Here is a 16,162-nt window from a genome sequence, read left to right on the forward strand (position 1 = left end):
GAAACTGGCTCTGAGCCCCTTCTTGTTTGCACTGGTGACGGACAGGCTGACAGATGAGGTCAGGCAGGAGTCTGTAAACTGTGATGTCTGCCGGTCACATTTTGATCTGTAGCGAGATTGTGGGGCAGGTGGAAACGTGTCTGAAGAGGTGGAGGTATACACTGAAGAGATGAGGAATTAAAGTCAGTAGAAGCAAGACAGAATACATGTTTTTGAATGGGAGGAAGACAGCTCACAACAACAGTAGCCTTGAGGGGATTTGTTGAACTGGTGCTATATAAATAAAACTGAATTGAACTAAACTGAACAGTGAAGCTATGAAGAGTAGAGGTGGTGAAAGGTTAATGAGTTTAAATACCAGCCATCCAAAACAACAGACAGTGCACATGAGAGGTGAAGGAGACCGTGCAGGTGAGGTGGAGCGGGTGGTGACAAGTATGAGGAGTGATTTGTAGCAGAAGGGTGGCAGCAAGAGTGAAAGGGAAGGTATAAAGATGCTGGTGAAACCTGTTATGATATATTGTTTGGAGATGGCAGCACTAATAAAAAGAAAGGAGGCCAAGTTGGAAGTGCCAGAGATTATTAGATTTGTGATTAGAAAGGAAAATATTAGCACGACAGCTCAGGCTGAGCGGTTTGGAAACAAAGTTAGAGAAGGACATGCAGAGGAGGGACAATGGATATACTTGACAAAGGGTGTTGAATATGGAGCTGCGAGGCAGGAGGAAAAGAGGATGAAGGAAGACATGCAGAGGGCTGGATGTAGCAGAGCAGATGGAGGAGGGTAGGGTGGAGATGAGCAGGTGTGGGGACCCCTAAAGGGAACAGCTAGAAGACGAGGAAGATTATGGATGAGAGTTTTCTCCAGTTTTATCAGTTAGTTATATTAGTCCAAAAACAATTTTTTTTTTTAAATTAAAAAGCTGGCAAGCTGAGTTTCTCAGACTTTACCCAGCAAACATAAAATAAGTGTTTATTTAAACATTTACTTAAATTTCCCCTGCATCCCCAAGGCCTCTGCAAGCATGTGCATGTTCTGTACAACCTGTGCTGTCAGCACTGCCGCCCGCACAGGAGGACAGGAAATCCTAATGATCGGTTTTACAAAGGCATGGCATATCTGAGTGCACAGTGTGCAGCCCAACGACACCGTGATGCTCTTTACCAGCATGCTAATACATCAGCGTGTGCCACCAGAATGCAGCTGGGAAAGCTGGCAGATGGAAAGCAAAACAATCCCATCTCCCACGATGCGCTTTGCTGAGACATGAGCATGATTTGATTCCAGATCCCGCAAGCATCCTCACACATCGCAAAGAGTGAAAGGGTGAAATAATCATTTTATATATGGAACACTGAGGTTTTCAGCTAAACTTTTTACTTAAACCTCTGTATGAATTAAATGTCCTATAAAACTTCATTCACTCTATCCAAAGAGGCTGATGGCTTTTATGTTGAGCTTTTCCTCATCCTCATTCCCTCTGTTGTGACTGTGCACTCAGCAAATTTTCAGATACCCATTAGTGGGTTATTACACTGTCCAGTAAAGGAACCTATTTAGCTAGGACAGCTCTGCTGAGCAGCACAGTATGGAGTGCTTTCAGAGCAAATTGTGGGCCCACCCACCTACCCTCCTTGCATATGCTATACATCACCGCTGACATGGTCTAATTAAGATGAAAACAAATGTGTGCAAGAAAGCATATCACTAAGGACAAATGGACACACTTTGCAGTAGGTATTTTAGGAGCAGACGTGACCACATTTTATTTGAGGCGTTTATATTTTATTCAAATTGTGTTTTTACAGTGATGATTACATGTGCAACAATGTCTGCCTTACAGCTGCAAGAAAGCAATACATAACTAAAAGTAGCAATAGAGTTTAATCTTGTGCTACTGTGATCAACAAAGCTGAAAATAAATCTTAAATCTGGCTTTTACTCTGTGGGTTATATACATTATAAAGGTGCCTCATTTTCTTTCTTCAGGTGGAAGTTCTTGATGCCAAGACAAGGGAGCAGCTTTGTTTTCTAGACAAGGTATGCTGACATTTTAACACAATTCAAAGGCCCCCAGGATACGTCTTAAGTTTATAATTATAAATAAATAAGGACATGAAAATGACTTTTCAATCTCACTGACACAGTGCTTTGTATTTAGTGCTTGAGTCTGACATAAAGTTGAGTTTATACTGACTGTAAACTTTCTGTTCCATTAAGGTGGAGCCCCACTCGACAGTAGGAGACATAAAGAGCCTTTTTCACAAATCATGTGAGTGCCTATAGTAATGTAGCGCACAAATGAGCCTGTTTAGATTTGTTAGAAGCACACGTGGCTGTAATTTTGTTAGTCTTGCTGTTACCTAGAACCCTGTCAATAAATAGAACAAGACTTGAGTTATACTATAATTCAATAAAACAGAGAAGATCAGTGCTCCTAGTTCTTTATTATCTTTCACTGCATGTTTACTGTAAACAAATCCTTCAACTTGTGGTTATTGGATAAAAAAACATTATTACACTATCTCTGAATGAAAAATCTTACAGTTCCTCCTATTAAATCTCTTCACCAGAGAGCTGTCCTTTTAAAAAACTATTTTTTATTTACTTCTCTGAAGCCCACAGTGCTTCTGTCATCAGCATGTGTCTGGTCAGAAACGTTACCAAATGTCTGCTGAGCCCAAGGCCATCGGCATCTATCAGAGTAGCAGAGCTCAACGTTATTCCATTGTGATCAATTATTTTTGGGCCTGAGGCCAAAAAATTGTGTGTGCGGTACCAGCTATGTCCAACACTGCGACTGTGTTTGTGTGTGCATACGTGCTCGTTTGATCGGCACAGATCCTCACTGGTATCCAGCAAGACAGGCCCTGAAGCTTGATCCAAGTAAGTGGCTGTGTTGTAAATCTAGCATTTAGTGTGTGTGTGTGTGTGTGTGTGTGTGTGTGTGTGTGTGTTTTATAGCATTAAACACTACAGAAGGCAATGTGGTCCCAAAGTGTCAAGACTGGTTACTCAGTTCAAGTTTCAAACTGTCTAAAATATTTGGACATCATTACCCACAAGTACCCGTATAGATAAGTATGAGATCTTTTTTCTTCGTAAAGGCCAACATCTCTACAAATACTCTTGATTTTAGTTAAAACTCATTTATTCATAGATACGTCTGTATTGGTCTGTATCCATCACCTCAGGTACTGCTGTTTTGCAATGCTACACTTACAAAACTGGGGTGGGACTTAAATACTGTATGTCTAGCTCAGTACATTTGAATCAAGCTGTGAATTTGGGTTTTGCAATAAATCAACAAAAACTGGAACGTAGAAATGTTTGGTCTGAGATTGTGTTGTACTTTCCAGGCCATAAACTTTTAGATACACATGCAAAATTGGATGCCACAATAAAGTCAAAGCTTTAAACAAGAAGCACTGTGAGAGCACAAACATCTTCCAAGGAAGCTCACTCTGTGGGCGCTACTTACTTTTAAGGGAATAATTTTGTATATAATACTTTGGTTTCTTTGATTTTTTTTTAAAAATATATATTTTAAGAAGTTTGTAGTGCAATAAAAATCAGATAAGGGCAGCATAGCAGATATTTACTTTATTTACAAGTATTGATTTGTAAGTAACTGGACATGAATAACTCAAGCTTACTGTATAATATTATACTTTCATTAAAAATGCAACACATTTGGAGGTCAACTTGACAGATAGGCAGACTTGAAATGTAAAAGTGAGGTCAGAGGTCAAATGTGAATAATATTTAGATCCAAATTATAATGTGATAATTAGAATCCCCCACATTGATATGATGTTCTAAATGTTTTCAGTACAAACAAAGGCAAAAGCATTTTTTAAGGAAAAGGCATAAGTTCTATGGTTTTTTGTCACTTTCCTGACTAATTAGTCATTAAGTTGATCATGAAGACTTCAGATGACCTCATTGGATAAGATACATTTTAGTGGATTGTTAATACGACCCCGCTCTACACCAGTAAAAAGTTTTGGCTAGGACTGAATTCATTTACCATTTGTTACTTGCATATATTGTTATTTTGTGTTCTGTTATCTAATCATAATGCTTTAATGTAAACACAGCGCATGTAACCTCGCCTCTGCATACTATCCCGGGTCTGTTTGTGGTAGCATTGGTTATATTCATTACAGCAGTGCAAAAGTTCTCAAAGCTAAATGTCACTTCATCATTAGTTGATTTGAATCTTTCATTAGTTTATGTAGTTTGGTTATACTTGTGTGTTCCTTTGTGCAGGTCCTATGTGTAAAACAGGTATGTGGGAGGGGGAAAATTAAGAACACTTAAAAGAAGCTTGAACAGTCTGCAGATGCCGTCTTCCTATCACTTTCCATGCTGCTTATGTTATGCTACCCCACACACATTAATTGAAACCTTTTTGAGCTATCATGTTTGCAGACAGAATCACACCCACATAATCACTACCAAAAACATCACCTCCATGGCAGAGAAGGTTTATGTTAGTATAGAAAGAAAAGTACGTGTGAGGAACACAGTTCCTAGTTACAGTTCTGAAAGTAAGCCTACACCTGACATCTAAATGTATCTTTGGTGCTGTCAGTTCAGTATTTTCAGGTGTGCTCCTGACTTGATGGAGAGCTAAAGTCCATCAGAAAGAGGTCAGAGGTAAAAGGTTTGTGATAACCTACAGTTGGATGCATCCAGAATGCATAAAGAGGATCACACATCTTCAGTCCCCAAAGCACTTTTGTAGTGTTGCTGACCACTCAAAGTGCTTTACACTACAAGCCACATTCAGTTTTTTCACACAGCACTTTATGCTGCGCTCTATGCTGTGCTCTTTCAGCCACACTCATGGCTAATTCAGATTCATCATTGAATCTACCCTGATGTAAATGAAATAAAGACAAACTAAACCTCTGCAGGTGCACGCTGTCTAGTGTTTGTCAAGCAAAAAATTTGATTAATCAAACAGACTAATGCGGACAACTGATGATATGCCACCTCCTAACCCTAAAAATATCCTTGGTTGAATATAGGACCATTCGCTATTGATAAAAGTTTATCCAATAAGTTCTGGCATATTTATCTTTACACTGATCCTGTACTTCAGTGAGCAGTGAACCATTAATACATTTCAGCATGCTGCTTCCACTATGAAATCTTTTGTCCATTTCTCCTTTATTGTTTTAAAGACCATTTAATATGCATCACTGCTCCATCCATTTCAGCCCAAATTAAAGCTGTAAAGGCAAATACAACCTAACCTGATGTATGATGTTGGAAGGCTTTAGTCTTGAATATCTGGGATCTACCTGGCTGCTAAGAATTAGACAAGAGAACTTTGGTTCAAATCTATTTGGGTCAGTTGCCCCTCAGGATATTCTAAAAATGCTGCCCAATTAGTAGAGCAAATTATCTGTGGCCGTGCCCCCTGGAGCTTGCAGGTAGAGAGAACGTGTGCTGAAAACCTGAAACTCTGCACAGCGCTGCCTGTGTCACTGTGAAGATTTCTGCTGTTTTGTCCATTTCTCAAGCCCACATTCTAGAGGCGATGATCTCTGTTGGATAGTAAAAATGTTTGTTGGTATTTTTCCAGATGGATTTGTTTGCCTAAAGGTTGTTTTTGTTCTTATACAGAGGGAAAATCACTCAGAGATGATGAAATCTTACAGAATCTACCAGTGGGGACCACTGCCACCATGTATTTCAAAGATCTTGGTCCACAATTAGGCTGGACTATGGTACGATTAATTCAACAGGCATATTGGCAGTTGTTTTTTTTAATCTGTGAAACATTAAAAAAGAAAGTCATCTTTTCTTCTGTTTTCAGGTGTTTCTTGCAGAGTATATCGGGCCCCTTCTGAGCTACCTCCTCTTCTATTTTCGAATACCCTACTTTTACTCAAACAGATATGCACTTAGTTCCAGCCCCCACCCTGTTGTCACGTACGTTGAAAATGAAATATCAACTACAGCACAAATTACGACAGACCACGGCTAAATTAAAATTGTTCTATGATGAAAACATGCTATTCTAACTATTATATATACGTATACATGTACTGTGCAAGAGAATGACCTGTTGCCAGAAGCCAGTCTTATCCCTCGGCTCTCTCTCTCAGACTGGCCTGCGTCTGTCATACCTTCCACTACACGAAGAGGCTGATAGAGACAATCTTTGTGCATCGCTTCTCACATGGGACCATGCCTCTCAGGACTATAGTCAAGGTGAGGTACGTCTAAAGTTAAAGAGGAGAGCTTCTGATAATAAGCTCCTCTCTTTCACAGTGTGTGGCCTCATTTTTACTGTCCTGCACCAGTTTTTGTTTTTTCATGTTTTAATGTTTATTTATAGCTACAAGCATGTAGCACGTACCACTGCCAGTTTCCAATGCCCATCCACACAAGGTCCTTGAATGCACTATAATTCATGAATGTCATAATAAAGCTAAACAAAGCTTCGTTTGGCAATGCAGAATACAACTTGCAGTCTCTACACAGTATCTTTGTGAGGACTGGAACTTCACTGATCATTTTCACATTAAGTATTTATGTATGTGCTCATTTCGTCTTTCAGAATTGTGCCTATTACTGGGGTTTTTCAGCATGGTTGGCTTACTATATCAACCACCCTCTCTATACGCCTCCATGTAAGTCAGTATGCCACATACAACATGTTTTTCTCCTGTATTTTCATCATATCAAAGCCAAACTGTCTTTCTCCACAGCATACGGAGAACTGCAAGTCAACTATGCACTAATTCTATTTGTGGTACGTATACTAATAATTACACATGGCATATCACATATACAGACTCCTGATTTATTTATTTCTGCTCTAGATGTGTGAAATGGGCAACTTCTCCATTCACTTGACTCTGAATAAGCTCAGGGGAGATGGTGAGTCGCTGAGCTTTGTTAACATTCATGGATGAAGCAGGGTCATCCATCAATTCAAATACTGTAAAATGAAATTGTACATATGTAATCCGTTCACTGGACGAATTATCTTTGCAGGACCCAAGGGTAGAAGATTTCCTATGCCAAATAAGAACCCCTTCACCTGGCTTTTCTTCTTTGTATCCTGCCCAAATTACACATACGAGGTAACACGCAGCATTCAGAACGGTTTATCTAGCATTAAATTTTCATTCATGCTTGAGCATAATCTCACTTTCTGCTTGCACACTGGACATACACTGTAGGTTGGAGCTTGGGTGAGCTTTTCTATCATGACCCAGTGTCTGCCAGGTATGAGCTTCCTTTCACCTTTTGCTGTCACCAAGTGAGCATGTCCATAAATATAATCCCCTGTGGAACTGCATGGTTGATGAGAAAGCCTGCATAGTCCTCTTGGTTATCCCCACATGTTGTATATTTTGTCTTTCAGTGGCATTTTACACATTACTGGGGTTTATTCAGATGACCATCTGGGCCAAAGGAAAGCACAGAGCCTACATCAGGGAATTCAAGGACTATCCCAGTCTCCGAGTGGCTATTATACCTCTGATTCTTTGATAATGGTTAAAGCATGAACCTCATACAAAGAAACAAAGAAGTCTGCTGCTGCTACTATGCAATTTTGTCTACAAATGAATGAGCCAAACTAGGAGGAAACAGAGCAATAATGTGGCTGTTTACGTGTTTAAGGCTTTAAAAAACATGCCGGAAACCTTTTAAAGTCAGCAATAATAGCAGTGTTTAATATCAACAGAAGATTGGATTTCTTTCTCAGAGGTTGATTTAGCATTGTGATAAAACTCAGAGTTCTTCCTGTCATATTAGCTACGCTTTAACATTTGGATTTTCTATGTTTGATTCTTTCAGAATATTAAGGAGTGTTTGAGAAACCAGCAAGGAGTGCTGACTGCATATTGGTTTGTTAGCATACGTTGTTGCTTTTTATTACGAGATGAAAGTTTTCTAGTTACATGTAAGTGAAAGAAATTGAGCATCCTCATCCTCATCATAAAGTGCCTGCGGAAGCAAACGAAGAAATTTGAAATGTCACAGCATCCATTTAAGAGTGCGACATCACTTTTAAGCTCTCAGGAGGAACGCTGATAAAGCAGGTGTTTAATCACGCTAAAGTTAAGCCCTTCTAATGCTTATCTCAGATAGTTTTCTCCAGAGAAGTGCAAACTGTACTGACGTTAATGTACAGAGACTTTATCAGGTAGTCAGTGATAAGTGCTGCAGTTCTCAAGCCTATATTGCCTAATCTCAGGTTAAAACTGTTCTTTTTTTGGTTATAAAAGTAAATGCAAGGTCTGAATAAAGGTCCACATCTTAAAGAAAACGCACTTCATTATTTATTATACTCTGCCTCACAGAAACACGTCATCATCTTCTAATGACACTAGGTGCTGCAAACAAATCATGAGGACAAAGCGCAAAAATTAAAAATGAATGGCATGAAGAGATCATATTAATGAAATGTATTTAACAGCGCAAGAAGGATTTTGTAATGATTATGAGCTGTATTACACAGATCACCAATAAATCTCATGATGCTTCGAGTAATACTGCATCAATAAGGTGCTAAGCCTTTGCTTCTCTGAGCCCTTACTCCACATATCTAAAGAAGGCAGTGAAAGTGAATCTTGCTTGGCATCTGAAGCAAAAATATATATATATACAATCTATGCTTTCTTTACACACCCTTTCTTTACAGGTTGATTTTTTCATATTTCATCAGTTAAAGGCCTAAAAGGTGAGCAGAACGTGGAACAAATAGCAGGCAGGCACAGAAATGCTCCACATTTTCCAAAACGTCAAAGCCCGCTAACATTGTTTACCGGAGAAGCAAAATCGAGCAGCATGCACTTTTGCCACGAGTAAAATCAGTTTAAGGGATCGACTTCTTCACAGGCTGCGCTGTGAGGTTAGAAGATGCAACAGATCGACTGCAACATTCAAAAGACTCCATCAAACGTGGATTTAAAACACAAAGGACTTCTTTTCCGCAAAAGTTGGAAACCAAAAGTTCATCCTCTGTTGGCATCCAAAAAATGATGCGCCTGTCACTGGTGTCTGTTGGGTTGGGAGGGATTTTTCTGCAGACTGTCTCAAATCAAAAGGTGGCCCCGATTATGCCGACTAGCTTTCAGTCCCCTCAAAGTACACACATCAATAGGACTTTGAACACTGGCTGCCAATGACATAAAAATGATCTCTTCCAGCTGAGCTCATTAAATTAAGTTCACCTCCCCAAAGACTTGATGGGTGTGGTATCAATATATCGCTGGGCTCCAGCAGCTTTTGGATGCAATACAATACTTTCATCCTCTCTTGACTGTTGCTTGGCAAAATTCACAAACACCTGCAGGGACAAAGAAACAAAAACAAAGATTTGATTAAAGCAGCAGGTTGACATACGCCATAAAATTAGGAGCCAAGGCACAAAACGCAAAAGGAGGTTAAAATATGACCGACGTGCAAAGTCTTGCAACATAATGAAATAGATCTTTTTTCCATTTTATAATTCATTGTGTTGTGCATTTCTGCACCTATTTACCTGGTCGAGAGTGGTTTGTGACACTGAGTAGTCCTCTATTTTGAGTTTCTCCTTATTAGCCAGGACCATCTGAAAGATCCTAGCCAGGGAGGATGAGGAGATCTTGTACTGTAGCGTGTTGTAGTGCTTCTCTCTCTGGATGCAGCCAGGGAAGGTACTTTCCATGAATGCTTCAGCAGGGTTCAAGTCTGGGGCACAACCGGGCTTAGACGCCCTGATCTTCATGGTGACCACGTAGCCATCGCCAAATCTAAAGTGTGTAAAAAGTCTGGCACTTTTAGTGAAATAGTTACTGAAAGATTGGTGGATAGGAAAGGAGGAAAATGAAGATCAGGTATTTTGTTATATGAATAAATAATAAAGTAAAATGACCAACTTGTATTTGAGATGCTGAATAGTTCCCAAACACTTGAAGGATCCATTAACCATAATGGCCAAGCGCGTACACAGTGCCTCACATTCCTCCATACTGGAAAGAAAATCATAACAATTAGATGCCGTGCTCACTCACATGTGTGCACACATAATACAGAGAGACAGGGGAGAAATCAGACGATCAGAACAAGAAAAAGTGTCTTTGTAAGTTATTTGGACACCATACACTGCTAGTATTGCCTCAGCGTAAGTTGTAAAGGGCATATGTATTATCTGGACACTGGGAGTGGGGACTTTAAAGCGGTAGGGTGGATGGTTTTCCTGTAGGAATTTTTAAGTGACTAACGTATTACTTCCTGCTTCCTAGTGAGATTTTGTGCATTGGTTTATGGAGTGAAAAACAAAATTCATTCACCAGGTGTGAATTCAAAATCCAAAGGAAAATAATGCAGTAAGGTTATCTCTGACTTATGGCATATGATTTACTTTTCCGTCTTCCTTTCTGCATTTTCTCTGGGAAAACAGCCCAGAGTATTAAACCCATGTTGCCCTATTATTGGGGGTACTGTACCAGAAGATGCCTCTAAGGCATGGGTGTTAAACATAAGGCTTGGGGACCAGAATTGGCACAGTAAAGACTTCAATCTGGCCCGCTGGACAGCTTTGGAAAATGCGAAGGAGGGCGTATATGTTTAGGCCTTTTTGCAGCTTTCGCTACTGATGAAGACCTGCTCTCTGGCCTTTCATACACCAAAGAAATTAAATATAAATAAATAATTAAATGGCAGAACTTCTTTACACTGACAAAAAGTGGAGCTTCTCTGGACCAGACCATTTAAGATCAAAGTGTGGCCTACAGAGTTTGACATCTCTGCTCTAAAGCAACGAAACGTGTCAGCATAAAACCCCCACGGCATAACACAGCTGTGGAACGTAGGGGTCAAGCATTCAGATTTTTTTGCTTTATATGTCAGTTATCCATATGTATTTGTTTATGTTAAAATATATGCTTTACCTGTGTGACGTGAGGACCACGGCTCTTTTGTCCTGAATAACACTCATGATGGAGTTCCACAGAAAACGTCTGGAGAGAGGGTCCATACCTGTAGTAGGCTCATCCTAAAGTGCAGGAACAATAAACAAATTAGCTTTGGCACATTTGAATTTTGTCCATTATCTGCTTAATATTCTTATAACTGTAATATCCACTCATAACCCACTAATCCTGTTATTGTTGGACTCACCAGCAGCACCAGAGCAGGACAGCCAATCATTGCAATGGCTGTGGAGAGTTTCCTCCTGTTACCTCCGCTGTAGGTCCCTGCACTGTGACCTGCATATTCTGAGAGACCCAGCTTCTGGATGGCCCACTCTGCAACCTAAGTTAGAAGAAGATAAAGTTCCCCATTTCAAAATAATGTCACAATAAAACTTCATCCATCAACTGTCAGACCTAGTTCTGCATCTCACCCTGCTGATCTCAGACTCTGGCACTCCACGAAGGCGAGCGTAGAGGTGTAGGTGTTCTCTGCCTGTCAGCAGCTCATCTATGGCATCAAACTGAGGGCAGTAACCCATGTTCTGATGGACATCCAGGATATTGGTCAAAATGCTGTGAGAGATTTATGCAGATAGGTGAAGTGTATCAAACCTTCTTTTTCACCCAGCATCACAGAAACTTAAAACAACGGCGATTATCAGCATCTAAATGTATTCGACATCAATGCTCAAATTCAGCATGGAACAACTGCGATGTACAAACCTGTGACCTGCAACCGAGGCTTCTCCTGAGGTGACATTAATGTCTCCAGTCAACATCTTAAAGGTTGTGGTTTTCCCAGCTCCATTTACCCCCAGGAGACCGAAGCACTGTGGATATTTGGAAGCAGAAAAAGACAGCCTTAGAGGTAACATACCGTACCATATATCAGTTTAACCAAACCTCTACAAACCTCTCCAGGTGATACTCCGACACAGATTCGGTCTACTGCAGGGATAATTGTTCCTGTGTAAGTCTGGTAAGAGAACATCAGAACAAAAATAAAGCTCAAACTCAAATCTTTCTCCAAAATCAGTTTTGTTTTTTTTGTTGTCCACAGTGTGTCCTAATAAAGACTAACACTGACCTTGGACAAGTCTCTCACACGTAAAATGTCATTTGATTTTCCACTCTGATAAATTCGCTGTCTTTCCTCTCCAACATCCACGTCTTCATCCAAAATGTGAGGCTTTGGGCAATCGGGTATCCTGCCAGCGGGAAAAAAAATTGCTAGTCAGTCATGGTTTGATTTGGTGTGTTATCTGGACAATGACTTTCATCACATGTGTAAATTTCAAATAGCATTTATTCATGTGTATCTAACAAGTTTGGTAACACATTTACTTGCCAGTTATTCAGGAAGAAGCAATACTGGAAGAGAATATTAATGATGAAATAGACAAATCCCTCAACACCCATGCAGAACAGGTTCTTCCCAATAAAATCCCAGTTATAGGGATCTGGACTGTAGTCCTCACCTGAAAATGTAGAAACAAAATTCCTATAAATCCTACTTTCCCAGTTGGTGCTTTTCATGTAAGTTTCTCCAGCCTTTGTAATGTGGAAAACACTGGAATGCATCAACCGTTAGATACACATCATTAATATTTCATGTTGCATCTTTAGTTCACATTTGCATAGCAATAATGCTGATTCTGTTCCAGGGGATCTTGTTGCCTAAGCAGTCTTTGCAGCAACACTGCAGCTGCTTCGGGTCATGGTGGCAAATGTATGGTATGAGATTTCTGATGACCTCTTTATTAAAAAGACATTGTAGGATATTTTATAGCTACATGTATTTGAGGGGTATGAGTCTGTGTGGTTCATAATTACCAAAGCGGGCATAGACATCACTTATAGCTTGGTTCATAGCCATGTCTATGAGACCTCGGCCCAGGCAGTAATGGGGGAACATCAGCATCACCCTCTTCAACAGCTGGTTGAACCCATACAGAGCCTAGATAGAAACCCAACGTGTAATATTAAGTTTGACATTAAAATTGGTTGAAGTGGTAGAAACAAACCTACTGGGCTTACCGTGTTGCTCTCAAACAGGTCCAGGATGAAGGTAATGGCACTGCTGTTGATGCCAATGAAGAGGTTGATACATGACAAAGAGACGTAGGCTGTGCTGGGAACACTGAACACGTATGACATGGGGTACATCATGGGTGTCACAGACCAGCTGAGAGAGAAGGAAGGAGATTAGAAAAAGGATCAATTAAAGGGAAAGCCCAGTGCTTGATGCTGATGAGAGGAAAACGCTGCAATAGATCACGTTTTATGTTTTTTTGACAGTATGTGCTCTCCAAATCTTTGCCAAATAAACAAAAATGCTGCAATATTTTTACTTGACATGGTATTTAATGACCCAGCCGGGCAATGTAGTGAAAACCTGATATACACGAGTTTAATAAGAATTCAGTGATGCAGTAGCTCACATTTAGGCCAGATGATAGGAAATATTTACCAGAGGAAGATTATAAAAACTCTACCCATGTAGACCAAACTCAAAACCAATCAATAACAAAATAATATTAGAATAAATATGTGATAGATATATGCAATATTAGAAAACCAGTCAGCTGTGAAATTAATTCAAGACGTATGCTTGAAGTTTCCTTTTGATTCAGATCTACTTTCTTCTTGTTTTGTCTGTATTTCACAAGAATGCAAATCTAATGTAGCTCTTAGAGGACAGGCTGGAGTTTATGGTGTGACATTTAGTGTAATTACATTAGGTTACTGCAGGACACAAATGTCTATGGAAAACTGGAGACATCAGAGACTGGCTGCTTTAGATGTCATTTTTACTATTTTCAAACAATGTGGCTGTGACAATACCACATTATTACTAGTGACTGCAGGTGACGACTAATTTCTCAGTTGATTAAAAGAGAAGAAAAAGTTAGAATGACTAATCTAAAACTAAGAAACTAACTATCGAGCTAAATTTGAGGACTGTTTGATGGGCAGTGTCACATTCTTCGATCGTGCTGTTTCACTGTGTGTCTCGCGTCATTCATTATGAACACTGCACGTTACAGTCCAAACGGTCGCAGAAGTAGAAGAATAAACTGATATTAAATATGATATGAAAACACTTTACGACAGATGCTTACATATTATTAAAATATCACAAATTAACATTAAAAAAACAAATAAATCGCAGATAAAAAGTGTTGCGCACAGCGTTGTGCCGTGCATTATTAAAGAAGCACATTGTTCTGCAATTAATGACAACCAATAAAATAACCACAATAAAAGTGCAAATCTGAAATAACAAGAAACAATAAATCATCCGTCCTTGTCCGGGGCGGCAGCCTAAGCAGTGAAACGTAGCCACGTCTTTCACCTCATTTGGGGAAACACCAAGGGTTTTCCAGGCTAGCCGAGGGATGTGGCCTGGGAACTCTAGCGTGTTCTGGATCTACCTTGTGTCCTCCTCACCCAGTAGGCAACCACCTCACCTGCCTCCATTCAATATGAAGGAGTAACAGCTCTACGATGAGCCCCTCCCGAATGACTGAACTCCTCACCCTATCTCTAAGGGAGAGAAAGCTCATTTAACCACTTGTCTCCACAATCTTATTCTTTTGCCTTCAGAAAATCTCAAAAAATAACAAAAATCTCATGCCTAGATTAACATTTTTCCACAATATTGTTTGGGCTGCAGCTCTACCTGGTGGCAGATGGCTGAATAACAGCTAAGACAGTTTACTGGCACTGGGAATCAATTAGAATGTTAAGAACTGGATTAAATGACTAGTACGTCTGACACCGAGTAGTTTGATCAGTGACAATTATTCATCTGGTCCTGCACATTCATAATTATTACACCGTTAGTAACTAAAATCCCACATGTAAAACAGTAAACTAAAAAGATTAAAGCTTACCCGTAAAGCATAAGCAGAGCAATTAATGGTTGGAGGTTGGTTGGTGAGGTGTAGCACTTCCTGTCGAAAAAGATGAAAATTTCCACCACCATTGCTGCACTGATGGAATAATTAACCTGAAGAGAGTTACAGAAATACCAGTGTTTACAAAAAGCTACTGACGGGTCTTCTTGATTGTACTGAAATCTCAGCCACTGTCACAGTCTTAATGTAATGCTGCTGCAGTACCATGTCCCACAGAAAGTTGGCCATCCAGTACACCAGTGGACTGACACCACTGACAAACTGCAGGTGTTTGGCCTGAGTGACCCTCTCCTGGATGAGATAGAGCACAAAGCTGGCTGGGACAAAGGACATGGCAAAGATGACACAAATGGCCACCACTGCATCCACTGATGTGGTCAGACTGGGAAAATGAGAGAGAGATGGATTTATTTTTTATTTTTTTTGAGGAGATCTTTGTGCAACAAATATCTTTTTTGGCTCTCTTAAAAAGCCCTTGAAATAAGATGGGGTGATAACTACTTGGCTGAGGTTGACTCACACAGTGATCTCAGAGAGCTGTTCTTTGGTGAGGTTCAGAGGATGGTTGATGGCAGTGATTCCATATTCAGCAAGGTTAGCGTCTCTGTGCAGGCTTGCACGGAGGATTGCATTGTTGGCCACGTTCATAAAAGATACCATGGCATGCCAGCCCTTATTGTTATACCATACCTGCAAAAAGGAATAGATGCTGCTGCTGATTCCTGATATCAAACTACAGCATGATCTTTCATATTGTGTAGGCAAGTTAATGTTAGAGACGAAGCTTTCATTTAATTAACTGACCTTGACATTGTTTTCAGTCTCCATGTACCTAAAGAATGTCCCTATATCCTCTAGCGTTTGTTTCGAGTATTTTCCCTGCAAGCACAAATTTGAGGCTTAAAAAATAATCACAAAGGAACAAAGTGATAAACGTGCAGAAACAGAGATACAGCGACAATGACTCAGACCCTCCACAGAAAAAAACATAGTATTTGGCTTCAAAGGCTTACCCCTGTTACATTGAGCAGTCGTCCCAGCTGACCTGCTACGTCCTGGATGGTCTTTGGCTCCACCCCTAAAACAGGGAGCTGTGCTCCCACTGATATACCCCCGTACCTGGATGCCACACAGAAAATCCCTTTGACAGAGCCTTTCAGTAATCTGCCTGCTTTCATACTTAAATTATTACCTTATTTCAACCACTAGAGGAAGAACCATACCACTGCACATAACACAACGTCTATGAGGTGCACTTCAACCATGTCAGACATTTCCACTATTTGGACTGAAATGGATTTTCCAATAAA

At 40.1% G+C, this 16,162-nt stretch overlaps 2 protein-coding genes across 2 annotated transcripts; one reads left to right on the forward strand and one right to left on the reverse strand.

The window, feature by feature from the left end:
- Positions 1-1,968: 1,968 nt before the first annotated feature.
- Positions 1,969-7,550, forward strand: LOC102290017 (very-long-chain enoyl-CoA reductase-like; the record flags this gene model as incomplete). Its single annotated transcript, XM_005952745.3, has 12 exons — positions 1,969-2,041; positions 2,222-2,273; positions 2,843-2,887; positions 5,639-5,742; positions 5,832-5,947; positions 6,124-6,229; positions 6,579-6,651; positions 6,730-6,773; positions 6,844-6,901; positions 7,019-7,107; positions 7,207-7,252; positions 7,392-7,550. Coding segments are annotated over 12 exons (934 nt in total), but the record flags the coding sequence as incomplete, so codon positions are not given.
- A 740-nt stretch (positions 7,551-8,290) lies between these two features.
- Positions 8,291-16,144, reverse strand: LOC102289713 (retinal-specific phospholipid-transporting ATPase ABCA4). The gene is made up of 17 exons (XM_005952744.3): positions 15,866-16,144; positions 15,657-15,731; positions 15,373-15,542; positions 15,057-15,234; positions 14,829-14,944; positions 12,970-13,117; positions 12,766-12,889; positions 12,281-12,410; positions 12,020-12,140; positions 11,846-11,908; positions 11,656-11,762; positions 11,364-11,505; positions 11,138-11,272; positions 10,909-11,012; positions 9,895-9,987; positions 9,519-9,768; positions 8,291-9,323 (listed from the first exon to the last, which is right to left on the reverse strand). The coding sequence occupies exons 1-17, from the start codon at positions 16,028-16,030 to the stop codon at positions 9,204-9,206; spliced, it is 2,241 nt and encodes a 746-aa protein (XP_005952806.3). The 5' UTR covers positions 16,031-16,144; the 3' UTR covers positions 8,291-9,203.
- Between the last annotated feature and the right edge of the window lie 18 nt (positions 16,145-16,162).

This window comes from Haplochromis burtoni, unplaced genomic scaffold (assembly GCF_018398535.1).
Source record: "Haplochromis burtoni strain Fernald_Lab_line unplaced genomic scaffold, NCSU_Asbu1 Contig_2111, whole genome shotgun sequence".
In the NCBI taxonomy this organism is placed as follows: domain Eukaryota; kingdom Metazoa; phylum Chordata; class Actinopteri; order Cichliformes; family Cichlidae; genus Haplochromis; species Haplochromis burtoni.